A 19560-nucleotide genomic window follows, 5' to 3' on the forward strand; every position below is an offset into this window, starting at 1 on the left:
TCGGCCCAGCTGGCCACCAGGCCGCCCAAATGGGCCGGCCCACCCCGCGCCCCCCACTCCCTTATCCACTCACCTGCCCAAACCCTAGCCCAACCGAACCCCACTTTCCCCACGAACCCGTCTCCCCTCGCTCCTCCTCCCGAACGCGATCTGGATCGGGGCGCCTTGCCCCTGTGCCCATCGCCGGCGCCCCATCGTCCGACCACCGCCGCCTGAGGCCCCGACGTCGGCGCCGCTCACCCCCCCCCCCCCCCCGTCGCCCGCCTCGCAGGACGCCGTGCTCGCCGCCCCGACGCCAACCGCCGTCGCCCGGAACCGTCGTCCTCATCCCCACCGCGCCGGACGGCCTCGACCTCCCCCGGCTTCACCGAGCCCTCCACGAGCTCCGCAGTGAGCCTCTCCGACGATCCCCCCACCTCCCACCTCAATCTCGTTGCCATAACCCCCGCTTCGCGCACGACCTGGCCGCGCCCTCGCTCGCGCACGTCCGCCCGAGGCGCGCCTCTGTCCCTGCTGCCGTCGGTACTGCCGCCGCTTTCCTCCCCTGCTCGCCATGCGGCGACCGCCGCCACTCGCCATCACTGCACGTCCCGGCCTCCCCGCCTACGTCCTCGCTCGTCCCGCCCCGCATCGCCCCAGCGGCGCCCTGCCACCCACGCCCCGCCTCCGGCCACTGCGCCGGCATGCACACCTACCGCTGTTGGCCAGGACGGCGCCCTACTCCCTGGCCCGCGCGGCTCGTCGCCGCACCATCCACGGCCTCCTGCCGCCCGCTTCCCCCCACGGGTTGCCCGCGGCGCCCGGCGGCCTCGTCCCACTCGGGCGGGCTACGCCGACTCCTCGTGGGCTCCCACCCGTTAGCACCGCACCCGCTAAGGCCTCTGGCCATTGACAAACGGGGCCCACGCCCTGAGAACGAAAAACAATTAATAAAAAAAATTAAAACAAATAATAAAAATAAATTTAATTAATTAATTAATTAGCTAAATTAATTAAGTTAATTAATCTTGTTTAAATTAATCTAATTTAATTAATTAGTTTAATTAATAGTTAATTAATTAGCTAAACCCTAATTAACCTAAACAGAGAATGACAGGTGGGTCCCACTGGACCCACATGTCAGTTTGACTTAGTCAACCCCTGCTGACTGCTGATGTCAGCATGACATCATGTTGATGTCGTAAATACAATTTCGAATTAAATTAAATGATTAATTAAATTCCAGAAATTAGTAAATCTTTAGAAAATCATATCTTTCAAACCGTAGCTCAGATGAAAATACTTTCTACATGAAAGTTGCTCAGAACGACGAGCCAAATCCGAATACGCAGTCCGTTCGTCCGCCACGCGTCCCTAGCATAGTGAACCTGCAACATTTCACCTCCAGTTCATCTGTCCGAAAACGTGAAACACCGGGGATACTTTCCCGGATGTCTCCCCCCTTCACTGGTATCACCTCATACCGCGTTAGAACACGTCTAGCTCTGCCTATTGTCCTGTTATGCACTTGCTTGCTATGTATTTACTGTTTCTCCCCCCTCTTCTCTTCGGTAGACCCCGTGACGATGCTGATGCCCCTGTGGTCGACTACGTCACCGACGACCCCTCTCTCTTGTCTGAGCAACCAGGCAAGCCCCCCCCTTTGATCACCAGATATCGCCTACTCTACTCTCTACTGCTTGCATTAGGGTAGTGTAGCATGTTACTGCTTTCGGTTAATCCCATTCTGTTGCATAGCCTATCATTGTTGCTACAGTTGTTTCCCTTACCTGCTATCCTACTGCTTAGTATAGGATGCTAGTTGTCCATCAGTGGCCCTACATTCTTGTCCGTCTGCTGTGCTATACTATCGGGCCGTGATCACTTGGGCGGTGATCACGGGTATATACTTATATACTATATACTTGACACATGTGGTGACTAAAGTCGGGTCGGCTCGTTGAGTACCCGCAAGTGATTCTGATGAGGGGGCTGAAAGGACAGGTGGCTCCATCCCGGTAGAGGTGGGCCTGGGTTCCTGACGGCCCCCGACTGTTACTTTATGGCGGAGCGACAGGGCAGGTTGAGACCACCTAGGAGAGAGGTGGGCCTGGCCCTGGTCGGCATTCGCGGATACATAACACGCTTAACGAGTTCTTGGTATTTGATCTGAGTCTGGCCATTTGGTCTATACGCACTAACCATCTACGCGGGAGTAGTTATGGGTATCCCGGCGTCGTGGTATCAGCCGAAGCTCTTTTTGACGTCAGCGACTGAGTGGCGCGCGCCGCATTGGACCGTAAGCTCGCGCTTGTATTAAGGGGGCTAGGTCTGCTTCCGGCCGCGTACGCAACGTGCAGGTGTGCATAGGGCGATGGGCCCAGACCCCTGCGCGCATAGGTTTAGACCGGCGTGCTGACCTCTCTATTGAGCCTAGGTGGGGCTGCGACGTGTTGATCTTACGAGGCCGGGCATGACCCAGAAAAGTGTGTCCGGCCAAATGGGATCGAGCGTGTTGGGTTATGTGGTGCACCCCTGCAGGGAAGTTTATCTATTCGAATAGCCGTGTCCCTCGGTAAAAGGACGACCCGGAGTTGTACCTTGACCTTATGACCACTAGAACTGGATACTTAATAAAACACACCCTTCCAAGTGCCAGATACAACCCGGTGATCGCTCTCTAACAGGGCGACGAGGAGGGGATCGCCGGGTAGGATTATGCTATGCGATGCTACTTGGAGGACTTCAATCTACTCTCTTCTACATGCTGCAAGATGGAGGCTGCCAGAAGCGTAGTCTTCGACAGGATTAGCTATCCCCCCTTATTCTGGCATTCTGCAGTTCAGTCCACTGATATGGCCCCTTTACACATATACACATGCATATGTAGTGTAGCTCCTTGCTTGCGAGTACTTTGGATGAGTACTCACGGTTGCTTTTCTCCCTCTTTTCCCTTTTCTATACCGGTTTGTCGCAACCAGATGCTGGAGTCCAGGATCTAGAGATCCCGAGGATGATTCTACATGGAGTTCGGCTTCGAGGAGTAGTTAGGAGGTCCCAGGCAGGAGGCCTTGCCTTTTCGATTGTTGCTACTTTTGTGCTAGCCTTCTTAAGGCAAACTTGTTTAACTTATGTCTGTACTCAGATATTGTTGCTTCCGCTGACTCGTCTGTGATCGAGCACTTGTAATTGAGCCCTCGAGGCCCCTGGCTTGTATTATGATGCTTGTATGACTTATTTATGTTTTAGAGTTGTGTTGTGATATCTTCCCATGAGTCCCTGACCTTGATCATACACATTTGCGTGCATGATTAGTGTACGGTCAAATCGGGGGCGTCACATCATATCTACTATATGATTCACGCTCGACCTTTCGGTCTCAGTGTTCCGAGGCCATATCTGCATATGTTAGGGTCGTCAAGTTTAACCCGAGTATTATGCGTGTGCAAAACTAGCTTGCACCCGTTGTATGTGAACGTAGAGCTTATCACACCCGATCGTCACGTGGTGTCTCGGCACGACGAACTTTCGCAACGGTGCATACTCAGGGAGAACACTTGTACCTTGAAATTTAGTGAGAGATCATCTTGCAATGCTACCGTCGAACTAAGCAAAATAAGATGCATAAAAGATAAACATCACATGCAATCAATATAAGTGATATGATATGGCCATCATCATCTTGTGCCTTTGATCTCCATCTCCAAAGCACTATCATGATCACCATCATCACCGGCGCGACACCTTGATCTCCATCGTAGCATCGTTGTCGTCTCGCCAACTATTGCTTCTACGACTATCGCTACCGCTTAGTGATAAAGTAAAGCAATTACATGGCGATTGCATTTCATACAATAAAGCGACAACCATATGGCTCCTGCCAGTTGTCGATAACTCCGCTACAAAACATGATCATCTCATACAATAAAATTTAGCATCATGTCTTGACCATATCACATACAACATGCCCTGCAAAAACAAGTTAGACGCCCTCTACTTTGTTGTTGCAAGTTTTACGTGGCTGCTACGGGCTGAGCAAGAACCGTCCTTACCTACGCATCAAAACCACAACGATTTTTCGTCAAGTATGTGCTGTTTAACCTTCAACAAGGACCGGGCATAGCCACACTCGATTCAACTAAAGTTGGAGAAACTGACACCCGCCAGCCACATGTGTGCGAAGCACGTCGGTAGAACCAGTCTCGCGTAAGCGTACGCGTAATGTCGGTCCGGGCCGCTTCATCCAACAATACCGCCGAATCAAAGTATCACATGCTGGTAAGCAGTATGACTATTATCGCCCACAACTCACTTGTGTTCTACTCGTGCATATAACATCTACACATAAACCTGGCTCGGATGCCACTGTTGGGGAATGTAGTAATTTCAAAAAAAAAATCCTACGCACACGCAAGATCATGGTGATGCATAGCAACGAGAGGGGAGAGTGTTGTCCACGTACCCTCGTAGACCGAAAGCGGAAGCGTTATGACAACGCGGTTGATGTAGTCGTACGTCTTCACGATCCGACCGATCCTAGTACCGAAACTACGACACCTCCGTGATCTGCACACGTTCAGCTCGGTGACGTCCCACGAACTCTCGATCCAGCTGAGTGTCGAGGGAGAGCTTCGTCAGCACGACGGCGTGATGACGGTGATGATGAAGCTACCGGCGCAGGGCTTCGCCTAACCACTGCAACGATATGACCGAGGTGGATTATGGTGGAGGGGGGCACCGCACACGGCTAAGAGATCAATGATCAACTTGTGTGTTCTAGGGTGCCCCTGCCCCTGTATATAAAGGAGCAAGGGGGGATGTCGGCCAGCCCTTCGGGCGCGCCAAGAGAGGAGGAGTCCTCCTCCTAGTAGGAGTAGGACTCCCCTTTCCTAGTCCTACTATGAGGGGGAAAGGAAGGAGGAGAGGGAGAAGGAAAGTGGGGCGCAGCCCCCCTTCCCTAGTCCAATTCGGACCAGAGGGGGAGGGGGCACGCGGCCTGCCCTGGCCGTCCCTCTCTCTCTCCACTAAGGCCCATGTGGCCCATTAGTTCCCCGGGGGGGGGGGGGGGGGGGGTTCCGGTAACCCTTCGGCTCTCCGGTTTTCTCCGAAATCACCCGGAACACTTTCGGTGTCCGAATATAGTCGTCCAATATATCAATCTTTATGTCTCGACCATTTCGAGACTCCTTGTCCTGTCCGTGATCACATCCGGGACTCCGAACTATCTTCGGTACATCAAAACACATAAACTCATAATACCAAACGTTAAGCGTGCGGACCCTACGGGTTCGAGAACTATGTATACATGACCGAGACACGTCTCCGGTCAATAACCAATAGCGGAACCTGGATGTTCATATTGGCTCCCACATATTCTACGAAGATCTTTATAAGTCAAACCGCATAACAACATACGTTGTTCCCTTTGTCATCGGTATGTTACTTGCCCGAGATTCGATCGTCGGTATCTCAATACCTAGTTCAATCTCGTTACTGGCAAGTCTCATTACTCGTTCTGTAATGCATCATCCCGCAACTAACTCATTAATCACGTTGCTTGCAAGGCTTATAATGATGTGCATTACCGAGAGGGCCCAGAGATACCTCTCCGACAATCGGAGTGACAAATCCTAATCTCGATCTATGCCAACTCAACAAGTACCATCGGAGACACCTGTAGAGCATCTTTATAATCACCCAGTTACGTTGTGACGTTTGGTAGCACACAAAGTCTTCCTCCGGTATTCGGGAGTTGCATAATCTCATAGTCATAGGAACATGTATAAGTCATGAAGAAAGCAATAGCAGCATACTAAACGATCAAGTGCTAAGCTAACGGAATGGGTCAAGTCAATCACATCATTCTCTAATGATGTGATCCCGTTAATCAAATGACAACTCATGTCTATGGCTAGGAAACTTAACCATCTTTGATTCAACGAGCTAGTCAAGTAGAGGCATACTAGTGACACTCTGTTTGTCTATGTATTCACACAAGTACTAAGTTTCCGGTTAATACAATTCTAGCATGAATAATAAACATTTATCATGATATAAGGAAATATAAATAACAACTTTATTATTGCCTCTAGGGCATATTTCCTTCAGTGGATGTGGTTGTTCATGTGTTTTCGCCTGATGTGTGCAAATAGGGACCCTTATTTGTGCAAATCAGTACCAATGCTTGCCAATTTCCAATATATTATACCCAATTGTTTTGCTGGATATATTTCTTGTTGGCTTGCATTTTTTTTGTTCCAGTTGCACAAGTTATCATATTGAGCTGGTTGCCTTTAGTTAACTATTTTCTGCCTAGTTATTACTTGCCACAGTTAAACTTTGTTGGCTTATATGTTGTCCAGTTTGCACAAGGTTGACTGCCCAGTTGGCTGCGTCATTGTAGTAGTTGGTTGTCCACATGTTTTATAGTTTTTTGCACTATGTGTCCTGCATATGTGTAGAGGTCTGCAGATCAAAGCAACCTTTTATGATTTCTCTAGTTTGTTTGCGCATCTTCTTACTATGTTTTCTTTTGTTGTATTTCCCCCCGCAGGGCAAAAATGGTTATAATAGGAGGAGATGCGGATGGCAATGAAGAAGATGTATTTTTTCACTTTTTCTATGCTTTTGAGTTGTTTTCAACTTATGCACGTATGCTAATGTCCTTTTTTCATGTTTTCTTTGGTTGCTTAATCAGCGTTCTGGAAGTCAGTCGCTCCGCCGGAACTCGAAGCGTCCTGCTAATCGCCAGCCACGACCTGCTCGGAGTGTTCAGCAGGGAGAGGAAGTCGAGGTAAGTGGCATTCTGATGACACAAGCACCTTATTTTGGTTTTGTTTGGGTCATATAATATTTTTTTTGTTTTTTCCCATGCTCATGTTTTTTATTTTCTTAGGATGTTGATCAGTTTCGTGTTGTAAAACGGACTAGACGTGCAGCAGTTGGAAGGGGACCTGAGTCATCTAGTAGGGTAAGTAAATTCTTGAATATAAGTGTTTCTTGCTTTTTAGACGCTGATGAAATTATGCAGCCATTGGCACCACTATTTTTGTTGTAGTTGGTCAATAACAATCTTGTAGTTGACATCACTGGTCATCTTGATCTAAATATAGTTTTCCCACAAGTTGACATGAGTTGGCATCTTCTTGTTGACATTAGTTGGCATCTTGTAGTTGACATCACTAGTCACCATTTTGTGCAGGTAGCAGTTGCTGGAGGAGCTGCCGCATCTTCCGCAGCAGATGCTAAGGTATGTGGGTTTTTTTACAGAATGCAAAACTACTCCACCAGTACATGGTCATTATCAGTAGTAATGCAAAAGTTTCAAAGTTGCACATGGTCATTATTAGCAGTAATGCAAATGTATTAATGTTACTATTGTTTACTCCTGTCAAATAAAATACTCCATGTCAATATGGCTAGTGTTTACTCCTATGAAATAAACTACTCCATGTCAAAATGAACCTTGCTCTAGGTGAATCTTTTCCATTAATCAAATTTAACTGAACTTAAAGCACATGATCCTTGTCAATTACTGACTATTTATAATTGTTTTCTTGAGTACTTAATCATGATCTGGAGTACTATCATGGAGTTATTTTTTTGCAAGAGTACAATTACAAGCATGAGTACACCGAATTTCTTGTAGCAGATGGAGCACATAAAAATGGAGTAGCTCACCTACTGTTGATCTGCTAATTTGTCAATTTTCTGCATTAGCAAATGGAGTACTCCTTGCTGATCTTGTTTTTGTTGATGTGCTAATGTAATGCTATTTAACAGTTCCTTGCAAACCTTTTTTTAGTTGATGTTATCTTGTTGCAACATCACTTCTTATTGTTGCACATCCCCTAGAACTTTTTGTAGTTGTCAGGTCTAGTATATTTTCTTAGTTTTTTTGCACGTTGCACACTTGTAGTCTTTAGTTGTCATCATGAGCTTTATTAGTTGCACAAAAACATCATATTAGTTGGCATGATCCATTTTATGTTTATATAGTTTTTGCAATACTGATCCAAATGGTGATTGCTAGTTTTTTTTCATTCCTGTTTTTTCTCTTGTGTTTAATGTTTCCTTAATGTTTCTTATTTTCTCATCAACAGGCCAGCGGTGAAGGAGTTGAGGTGGCTGCAGGGAAGATGTGGAGCAACCATCACAAGCGGGCAGGATAAGGGCATCACCAGGGCGGTTTGCAAAGTTCAACAGCTCTCTATCCCCACCGCAGAAGTCTGAGCTAGTTTCGAGGTTGTTCAGGGGCCTATTGAACTTATCAAACACACTTCCAGCGGACCTCACTAAGTTGCTGGTGCAGTCCTACTAGCCAGAGAGCTTTGAAATGGTTTTCCCAGGCAGGGGAAGGATCCGTGTCGATGCTAACAGTGTTCACAGGGTATTTGATCTCCCAAACATGGGTCAAAAAGTCAGATATGTAGTTGACAAGGATGCAACTAGGAGATTCAGAGAGGCTTTCAACATAACTGGAGATTCTCATCCCCAGATCACTACATGGTGCAAGATGATTCAGGATATGGCTGGAAGAACGGATGACACATTCTTTATGGCCTGGCTTGCGGTTGCATTCAACACTTTTCTAGCACCAACCACGACCCTAAAGCTCAGCCCAAAGTGCTACGGACTTGTGCTAGATCATGAAATGCTCAAGATGAAAAACATCTGCCTCTTCATAGCAGAAAACATAAATGAAGCTTTCCGGAACATGGACTAGGAGAAGCAAACCGTCTGCTGCTGCTTCTATCACTTGATGGTTAGTGAAAACGAGCACTTCCATGTGTTCTTCTTTGTGCAGTTATAGTTTTCTGAAATACTCCTCATAATAACTGAACTTGGCTTTTCCTTTGTTGGGTCTGGTGCAGATACTATACATTGATGCGCTCGTTCATGATATCCCAGTAAGCAGCTGCGCGATACGAGCGAATGCATGTGATAGTATTCTAATTGCCAAGGTGATCAAGAAGGACACGATCTCTCCTGGTGTGTTCGGCAAATTACAAGTGAGTTCTCTTTGTTTTTTTTCAACAGTGGCTTCTTTTTATGTTCTATTCATGTCTGCTCACTTTTTGGAAATTGCACAAAAACTGTGATCAACTGGCACAACAATGCATGTAGTTGCACAACTTGTAGCTTTAAGTTTGGCATCTGCACACATGTTCATTTTTAATTGGCACACAGTTTTACTTATCTTGCTGCACATATGTGTAACATCAGTTGGCAAAAACTTTTTTTAGGTGCAATGTGGGTTGCACAGTTTTTTTGTCTTTGTTCAGTTGCATATATGTAGAATCGAATTGTCTACCTAGTATCTTGTTGTAGTTGCACAGGTTATAATGTTTGGTTTCGTTCAACACACAAATCTGTTTTTGATAACCTTGTTCTTTTCTTTTTCTCTTTTTACATCAGCTTAAAGAGGAGTATAGAGGTACGGAGTAGACACCACTGTTTGGCGGTATTTTGCAAGCTAAAGCATTCGTGGCATCCAAGTTACCAATAACCTACAATCCGCAGGTTAGTCTTTTGCATACAGAAGTTTGGATCAGTTACCAACATTTTCTTTTGGCTGGGATGCATGTTCAGTTGCACATATATGCCTTTTTAGTTGCGAGAATACAGGATTCAGTTGGCTGGGATGTATGTTCAGTTGCACATATATGCCATTTTAGTTGCACATATTCTTTGGACAATCAATGTGTTCGTTTGCAACCAATGACATCAACTTGGCAGAATGCATGTTTAGTTTTGGCCACAATGCATGTGTAGTTGGCTAGAATCATGTTTTTAGTTGGCCAGAAAATATGTCTTAGTCGGCTTGCTTAACACATCATGGTCAGTTACAGACATTTTCTTTTTTAAAATTGTTTTCTAACTGAATCAGTACTGAATATTTTTTTGTGTTGATGCAGAAAAAGGCAAAGATTGCCAAAGTGGTTAATGACCTGTGCAAGGCTGTAACTAAACAGGTTGGCACCTTCATTGAAGCAGTTGCCAAGATCGATGACGAGGAGCCGGATATTGATCCCTACGTACAGCAGCCATCAATGCGAACCGGGATGTCACGCCGTGCTCCAAAAAGAAAGAGACGGGTTTCAACTATACAAGAAGAAGAAGAGTTTGTTGAGGAGGAGTCAGAAGAAGATGAGGAAATGGAAGCATCGCTAGATGTTGACAATGACGAGGACACAGATGCGGATGAATCAAAGGAGGAGGACAAAGAGGAGGATGACAAAGAAGAAGATGCAGAGGAGGAGGAGGAGGAAGAGGAGAAAGAAGAGGAGGACAAAGAAGAAGAGGACAAAGGAGAGGAGGAGGAGGACAAGGAAGAAGATAGTGAGGCAGAGGAGGAGGAAGAAGAAGATGAGGCCAAAGAGGGGGACGAAGACAAAGGTGCAACACTTGATGGCAGTGAGGGGGTAGAAGATGATGAGGAAGAAGATGGGGATGTTGATGGTGATGATCAAGGTGGATCCAATGGAGGTAGTGACAACAGCGATGATGATGATGACAACGCCCCTGGTTCTGGTGGTACAGGCGGCAACACATCCAGGAGGACTAGCAGCTCTGCCAACCCTGCCAGCAGTAGCAATTCATTGAGCAGCAGGAGCACACTACAGATGTTGATTGACAAACGTGCTGGAAAGACAAGGATTTGCCGAAGTCAAAGAAAAACGAGGAAGCAGAGTCTCAGGACAGCATTGATATGTTCAAGCTGTTCAACTTGAAGCCAGCTTTGCTAACTACCTTTCCCGTGCCAGATTTTAGTGACAAAGAGATGTGTGAGAATATCAACTTTGCCATTGATCAGAGCCTGTTCTTATCAAGTGAGGCTGAAAAGAATCAAATTGACATGGAGGAAGCTGGAAAGGGTCTTGACTGGGTTCATTCAAAGAAAAAATACAAGGAATATTTGAAGCAGCTTCCAGATGTAAGCTGCAGCAAGAGCAAGGCAGCATCCGTGGCAAACCCTCACGTGGTCCAGAAGCGCAAAGCAGTTTCAATGAAGAAGAATCTGCAGTTGCCTCAAATCAAGGAGAAGATGGTGAGTGCAGATGCTGAAATAAATGTGGTCAAGGAAGCTGTGGTTCAAACTGATATGCCAACTGTAGTGAGCAGAGAGCCAACCACCATCACAGGAGTTCAACAGATCAAAGGGAAGACTCCTCTTTCAGCAGTCCCACCTAAACCAGCTAAGCAACAAAAGATTGTCAAGTTTGCCAAGGGCACAAAGGGGGAACATGGCACAAAAGGTGTGGGGTTCAGAGACGAGACAGAACTACGTTCCACAGCAATTGATGCAGGGGTGCCAAGTTCTGCTAGGTTGATGCCAACTCAGACTGGAAAGATGCCAACTGAAGATACCAGTGTGCCAACTGATGTGTCAGTTAGCAGCGTGGTCACAGTATAAACCACCATTGCTGCTCAGGAAGGCATCACTGCAACTGCAAGCCCCAAGGTGCCAACTCATATAGATACTTCAATGCCAAACACGAAAGGAGGTGATCAAACTGCCAAAGTGTCATCCCCAAGAGCTAGCACACAACAACCAAGCAAGCCTACATCACCAAGAGCTGACTTTCAGCACTCATTAACACAAGAGGATGTCTTCAACATTGTAAGTAGGTGCAAGCCTCCAAGGCCGCCAACTACAACACTATTGCGAACCAAGTCAGCGAATGATGCACATGTGTATGTACCGCAAGGAGATGCCCTGGGCCTTGAACCCATACGCAGATCAAACTCTTGCAGCTATCATGGTGACGGGTTCTGCGATGCACCATCTTTTGACCTCAGCATAGATGGTGATGCTCCAGCACCTGCTCCAGCAGCAGAAACAGCGCAAGACGGTGTGGTTATCATAGATGAGGGTGAGTTGGACCCAGCAGCTGTGAATGAAGGATGCGCTACTGCTGATGCTGGCAAGGCAATAGCTCAAGAGCCAGATGTTGGATCACGAGACAGTTGCCACACCCCGATATGCGCAGAACCAGAAGTTGGCACGAGCAGTTCTTCAGGACCACCTGTTGCACGAAGACAGAGGAGGGTAATAAGGCCCGCAGCATCTCAAAGGTCTCCATTCATTGACTACAATAAGAAGAAGACGTTCAGCTCCAATGAAGCAGTCAACAAGCTTTACGCTGCCCTCATGTATTGGGTCAGGCATCTTCCAGGAGCAAATAATGAGGCTACCAGGTAAACCAACTCCCCACAGCCTACATACATATCTTTTTTAGTTGCACAGGACCAGCCACTTAGTTGCACAGAGAAGTAGAACATGTTGCACAGAATAGGGCTTTTAGTTGCACACTGTTTTGTTTTAATTTCATATACATTTTTTTGTTGTTGTGACCCTTCGAGCTAACTTGTCTTTTTATTTATTAAAAAAATCATCCCTAAGATAATCAGGTATGGTGCTTTCTACATTTCTTTAAAGGAGTTAGTTGATTCGATGAAACCGGTTCAATGGCTGTCAAGAATTGTTATTGAGACTGGAATCTTACACATCATGGATAACTTACCAGAAGGGTCAAAGAAGGTCGTTATGCCACTGAGGTTTTCTGTAAGTTTTTTCAAAACCTTTTTCCCCTCTTCTTTGTTGTAGCACTTTTGTTGACCAATTCAGGGAGTCCTTTCATCTAGTAAGAAGTTTGAGGCATGCTTATAATCTCTGCAGATCAACTTACAGCAAGGGATCCACAATGTGAATGAGATAAACAAGAAGTTTGATTATAAGAACCGTCTCGACAAGCAAGACTTGGTGAGTGTTGTGCCCACATGATCCATCTCTTTAGTTGGCACCCATAGCATGTTCAGTTGCACATGACACATATGTTAGTTGGCAAATACTTTCTGGCAACCTGTTTTAACTTCACCAAGTCTTTTACTGTTTTTCTTACCTACAGCGTGTATCTGTGTTTGAAATCGTTCACGCTTGCAGGTCATGTTGCCAGTGCTCAAGTGCGCTGATGTAAACGATAAGGAGGGAGGCATTATTGGGTCTTCAATGTCAACTTGAGGGACGGACGCTTCGAAGTACTTGATTCAAACAGGAAGGTGGACAACATTGAGTTGATGACCACCGCCTCTACCATCGCGGGGCCAGTACGCCAGCTATGGAGGAAGCATTACCCAAAGTTCAGCATCAAGCACTTCCAGATTATTGACATTGACGTACCGAAGCAGCTCGGCAAGTAAGACAATAAGCATGGCATTCTTCTCAATTTTTTACCATTAATTTGTAGTTTTTAAATTTTTCTACATGTGCAATCTTTAGTTTTTTAAAGCACAGAACTAGTTTGCAATCTGTTTTTCATTTTTATGAGTTTCTCATGGATTATATAGTCAGTTGCACAGTGGCACATAAGTAGTTGCACAGTGGCACATAAGTAGTTGCACAGTTTCACAGAGTACATTATCTTTTTTGGTTTTAAATTTCTGTGACAAATTTTATTTTTTGCCCACCGCAGCAATGCGTGTGGGTTGTTCGCACTGCTTAACGCCACTGAGTGGAACGGTAGCCAACTGCCCGACTACGAACCCAAGGAAGTACTCAACATCAGGAAAAAAACTGGCAATGATTGGGTCACCAGCCCGCACAACTCCGCCCCATGGAGGAAGTTGCTCAGATACGACAAGGACTAGGTCATTACTCTTTTCTTTCTCTGCCCCATGGAGGTAGTTGCTGGTTTGCACAATTTTTGAGCAGATTTTGTAGTTGCACACTAGTAGTAATTCCGTTTGCAACTCAATATCATCACTTTTGTTGACACATTAGGAGCACTGGACATACATTTGTTCAACAACTAAATATTTAACCATTTGCCAACAAGGCACAAATAGCAACCATTTTTACACAATGCATGAACTAATTCAAGGGAAAAAAATTAGAGAAAAGAAAGCATAGATGTTGAATGTGTCCACTTGGTCCCAACATTGCTCAAAAGCCATCATTCTTTTCCTTTTTGTCACAAAGATACAAACGATGAAAGAGAATCACAGCAGCCTGAGTGGACACACACCAGCAGTGTGCTCTGTAGATTGGCACTGGCTGCATTTGTTTTTCTTCTTTGGGTGTAGCTCCAGCGCCGATTTGTACCGTCGACTCTTCGCCCTACCCTTTGTAGTAGACCTTGGAGGATCCTTGGGCACAAAATCATCAGAGGCTTGTGCAAGGGATGCAGCCTCCAACGGGGCAGTAGGACAAGTGTGCGTGGGCGCTAGACCATCACGAGGTTGTGTTTGATCACTTGTGGAATAATCATATAAAAAAGTTTAGTATTTTTTTGCGCAACCAGGTCTGATGTTTTCTGCAACCACACAGACCATGCTGTGCAACTAACTGGTTGATGTGTGCAAGTTAAGTTGAAAAAAAACTGTAGTAGCACGGCCCGTCATGGCACTTGGATGGTAATCACCTATAGCCAGAACAGGAAAAACAAGTTAGTTTTTTATCTTGATGCTCGAACTAACATAGCGCGCGCAACTAGATAGCCCGTTCTGTGCAACTGGGCACCATGATGTGTGCAACTGAAGTCACACACCTAGTTGCATGGGGATTTGGGGCAGGTAATTACCTGGGTGGTGAGCCCCATGAGTACTCCCTGTAGGGCCATTGGGAGGAGCATGCGGAGCACTGCTTGTTGGGCCAGGCGGGGGAGGAGGTGGCGGAGCATGCCGTGTAGGGCCTGGAGGTGGAGGAGGTCCTCGAGGGTTGCCATCACCTATAGCCAGAATAGGTAAAACAAGTTAGTTATTTATCTTGATGCTCGAACTAACACAGCGTGCGCAACTGGGTAGCCTGTTCTGTGCAACTGGGTAGCCTGTTCTGTGCAACTGGGTAGCCTGTTCTGTGCAACTGGGCACCATGATGTGTGCAAGTGAAGTGACACACCTAGTTAGATGGGGAGTTGGGGCAGGTAATTACCTGGATGACGAGCCCCCTGAGTGATGCCTGTAGAGCCATTGGGAGGACGACGCGGGGCACTGCTTGTTGGGCCAGGCGGGGGAGGAGGTGGCGGAGCATGCTGTGTAGAGCCTGGAGGTGGAGGAGGTCCTTGAGGGTTGCCATCATCTGATGGCCCAATAGCAGCAGCCAGTTTTTTCTTTTTCTTGGACTTGTTCTGGTGGCTGATCTTGGTGCGTGCTCCGCGCATATGCTTGTATACAATTTTCTGTGCTGCATCAGAGCCACTTGCAAACTTGGCTAGTTTCCGAAAATTGTATATCATGTTTCTCTCCCTTATCTGCTTCTTTGATTGAGGACGCATTTCATCTCGTTGTTCATACCCGGTCCCTGGAGCACTAGGGACAACAGTAGGTGTCCACCGTCTTAGCATGTACCTTTCCGGTATGACATCAACTCCAAGATGGGTGAACACCTTGAGGATGTGGCAACAGAGCATGTTGTCCTTGTCCGTTTTGCAGCATTCACACAAATAGGAACCCTCCCCCACCCTTTCCTGCACTAAGTAGTTTCGAGAACCATATTTGGCAACAAATTCCTGGTTCGGTCTGAGCTAAAAAAGGTCAGCACCAACTAGGAGCGCATTATAACGTCCAATCAGCACAAACTCTTCTCTGAACTTGTGGTAAAGGTCCCTAGTGTAGGTTTCGTAAGCTTGCCTCTCTATTGGGAAGTTGGACCATAGCTCAATCTCAAGGTGTTCTGTCCTGTAATCATTGCAGCCTTCCTTGGGAAGGATGTGGTTCTGAATTTTTTCATATTGCTTGATGAAGTTCAGCATTGAATTGTGTGGGTTCACATATCTTTTTAGGACGGCGTTGAACCCCTCACTACGTTGTGTAGACTGCAGGAAGGGGAAGAACCTGTGTTTGAAGTAGCACGGCACCCAAGTTGACCTGTATTCGTACAACTTCTCAAAGTGTGTGTGTGTCATAGCCTCGTACTTTATCATTAACCCAACCCAATTCCGCTCAAACTCGTCTATAGTGAAGCTGAAGTCAACACAGTAGTTGAAATCATCAGAGAGCCCTGGGTTCCGGCACAACAGCCAACCAACTTTTTCTTGAGCCTTTTTCATGATGTGCCATCGACAACAGCGGTGCACTATGGATGGAAAGATGCTCTGTATTGACTGCCTCATTGCACCATCCTGATCGGTTATGAAGTTGTCAGGAGGTTTGCCATCCATAGCCTCTAGGAATGCTCGGAAGACCCAACCAAAGCTTGATGCCAACTCCTGCCTCACAAACGCCCAACCCGGCATGAAAGATTGGCCATGCCGGTTTATTCCGATGAAGGGCGCGAACGACATATTGTACATGTTGGTCATGTAGGTGGTGTCAAACGATATGCAATCGTGGTACGCCTCCCAATAAGCTTTTCGAGCTGAGCCATCCACCCAAAATATGTTGACAACTTTGTCCTCTTCATCATATTTTACCTTATAGAAGAAGTCTGGATCGGTTTTTTGTATATCCTTGAAGTGCGCAATTGTCTCAATCATGTCACCCTCCTTTGTGTCATCTCTACGAAAACTTGTACACAGATTTGTTATTGCCTTTGGTCCGAACGGCACCATCATCTCAGATCCATAATGCATCATACGTCATGCATAATACAAAAAGAAACAATATCTCTTTTTTTAGTCGCACGGATGCACATATCCAGCTGCACAGTAATATGACATGTGTTGGCACAGATAGTTGCAGGAAATGGACAACCAGTTGCACCTTTTTTCATTTTGTACACAGGACACTATGTAGTTGCACAGTGAAGGTAATCTAGTTGCACAGGAACATCATGTAGTTGCACAGTGAAGGTAATCTAGTTGCACATTTAAGGCATTTTAGTTGCACACCAGTACCATAACAGTTGCACACTGGACTGCCTAGCGGGAAACTTAATTCTGTAAGGAATATAGAAACACACCTGTAGTCAAGTTGCAGTTATACAAGATGCGCAAAAACTCCTTTTCATCAGGAGAGATGCCTTGGTGGGATCTCAAGTATTTGGACAATGAAGGTTTGTTCACCAGCGGATGATTGTGGTCACGAACAAAGTGCGTCACCTCCCATCGCCCATCCATCAGCTTCACCAACATTTTTGCCTTGCATTGAGTCTGCTTTATTGTCTCGCGTTTTCGTTTCTTCCTTTTCTTACTAGGATCAGCCTCATCTTCAGCAAAGATTAGAGGTTCATCTTCCATTTCCTCATTAGTGTCAACAGGTTTTGGATCTAGTATAGGGTCCAGGACAGGAGGAGCCTCAACTCCTCCATCATCAGCTTTTGGCTTCTTGTACTTGTTGCAGCAAAACTGTTGTTTTACCAATACATTGCCTGTCCGCCTAGAGGTGTTCATTTTGACAGAGAAACCCATCCATAGGGCGTAGCTGTTGTAGTGATCCTTAGCAATTTGAAGGCTATCAAACCTCATGCGACATAGGGTTCCATTGGCTGAGAACCAGCCTCATCTTCTCCTTCTTCTCCTTGCACAACACCGTCAACAGCACCGGCTCTGAGCTTAGTCCTGGTTGGACCAGGAACATTTGCTGCGGTGCCCCTGTCATCAAGAGTATGGCTCTCTGACTGCAAAGACACCACTACAGGGGCAGCACGGGTTGATGACTGCCCTGCCACATTGTCATGGCCCATAGGGTTAGGCCCATGACTTGTCTGCGTGTAGTAAACAGAGCGCCCGTTTTCTGTCCAATTTCCTTGTGGCATGTTGTGTTGCTGTTGATCCATATCATGAGGAAGCTCATTGAGATCAGGAGGCAACTCATTGAGATCAAGCATTTCTTTTTCCTTTTATTGGCTGCTGCCACAGATCCCCTGCATATATAAAAAGAAGGAATTGATGTCAAGTTTTAATCATCAAAGAGTGTTTCAAACAACCAAAAATTTTACTAAATAGCCAGTTGCACACCATTATGACAATCTTAGTTGCAGAAACTACATGTCTATAGCAGAATATTTATTATAACAGGCATGGTTTTTTTGTTTGCACAGAGTTGTTATGTTAGTTGCACAGTTTGCAGTAAATAGCTGGCAAGAAGAAAGGTTTATGACTTTTTTATTTGCACAGAGTTGTTATGTTAGTTTGCACAATTGTGGCATCAAGTTTTAATCATCAAAGAGTGTTTTTTTGTTTGCCCAGAGTTGTTATGTTAGTTGCACAGTTTCACATCATTAGGTTTATGACCTTTTTTTACTACAGAGTTTTCCTGACTTTTTTTCTCTGTTTGTTGCAATGATCCGCAGGTTTCTGTTTTTGCAAGGAGCTGATTCAGATTTTTCTGCACATAATCTGGACATAATTTGATGCCACAATTGAGGGAGGGAAATCCAGGTGAAAGAAGAATTGGATGACAGATTATAGATATATGTTTTTCATTGTCGTTTCTGTTTTTACTTCTAGTATATTGAACATATTATTTACACTATAGCTTTGCAATAGGTGTGGGACCAGAATATATGTGTGGGACAAGAATATATGCGTGACTATTTTAATATGGTTTGTGGTTTCATTAGCTATGTACAAAAGTTTATTTGTCTTTTCGCTGTCGTTCTACAGATTTTTGGTTTTGGCTAGAATAGATGTGTCAGTTGGCCAGCATGCATGTTTAGTTGGACAGTCAATGTGTTAAGTTGGCTAGCATAGGTGTTTCAGTTGGCCAGGATGCATATTCAGTTGGACAACATGCATGCTCAGTTGGCCACGATACATGTTTTTATTGCACATATACTTCAGGTTTTTTATAGTATTCACTCAGAATTCATGTTCAGGATACATGTTCAATTTTGCCTAGCAAGCATGCTGAGTTGCCAGAATGCAGGTTCAGTTGCACACTTATGTATTTTCCGTTGGCTACAATGCATGTTTAGGTTTTTCTCTACAATGCATGTTGAGTTGGCTAGAATCATGTTTTCAGTTGGCCAGAGAACTTGCTTTAGTTGGTTTGTTTAACACATCTAGGTGGGGGAAACTTGGTTGACATGCATGTTAGAAAAGTGTTCAGTAAAGTTGGTCTCAAACCATGTTTAGCGTGCAACTAGGATGCTGTGCAACTAAACCTAATGACTTGTGTTTAGTTACACAAACCAGGAAATAGTAGGCTTTCTATCCATGGTTAGTTGCATAGTAATTCTTGGTTGTTTTCAGTTGCAGATATGACACTCATGGCGGGGTGGGGGTGGGGGGGTTTATGTGCCAGATCCACCTCTTTTTTGAAGCAGCTTATCAAAGGATTTCTGCTAGATCCATGGAGAAAGGGATTGACATATGCAGCAGAAGAAGGGGGGAAGAGAAAATGGCCAGAGGGAGGGAAATTACCTGCCCTGATGTTGCTGCCTGGTATGGCTCTGACCACCCTGCCCTTAGATCTTTTTTTAAGCACCTTCTTCTTCTACTTTGGGGCTGCCATGGCGGCTGTGTAGGAGGAGGAAGAAGGGCCTTGGATCCCCTTCTTTCGTGGAGAAGAAGAAGGCACCGTGGTGGCGTGAGGGCGTGGGAGGGGCTGGGTACGTACAGCTGGCCACGTGGGAGCGTGGGGGAGACTTTTCTCTGGTTTTGTTTGGGCCTATCGGGACTGGTCGCTTTCATCACGTGG

At 45.8% G+C, this 19560-nt stretch overlaps 1 protein-coding gene and 1 pseudogene across 1 annotated transcript; both read right to left on the bottom strand.

Moving 5' to 3' along the window:
- Window positions 1-14912: 14912 nt before the first annotated feature.
- On the bottom strand, window positions 14913-16553 carry LOC141020498 (protein FAR1-RELATED SEQUENCE 5-like). Its single transcript, XM_073501520.1, has one exon. It carries the CDS (start codon window positions 16551-16553, stop codon window positions 15504-15506), a length of 1050 nt encoding a protein of 349 aa, XP_073357621.1. The 3' UTR covers window positions 14913-15503.
- Window positions 16554-16650: 97 nt separating this feature from the next.
- On the bottom strand, window positions 16651-19456 carry LOC109770483 (uncharacterized; annotated as a pseudogene).
- Window positions 19457-19560: the final 104 nt, after the last annotated feature.

This window comes from Aegilops tauschii, chromosome 6 (assembly GCF_002575655.3).
Source record: "Aegilops tauschii subsp. strangulata cultivar AL8/78 chromosome 6, Aet v6.0, whole genome shotgun sequence".
Classification (NCBI taxonomy): Eukaryota; Viridiplantae; Streptophyta; class Magnoliopsida; order Poales; family Poaceae; genus Aegilops; species Aegilops tauschii.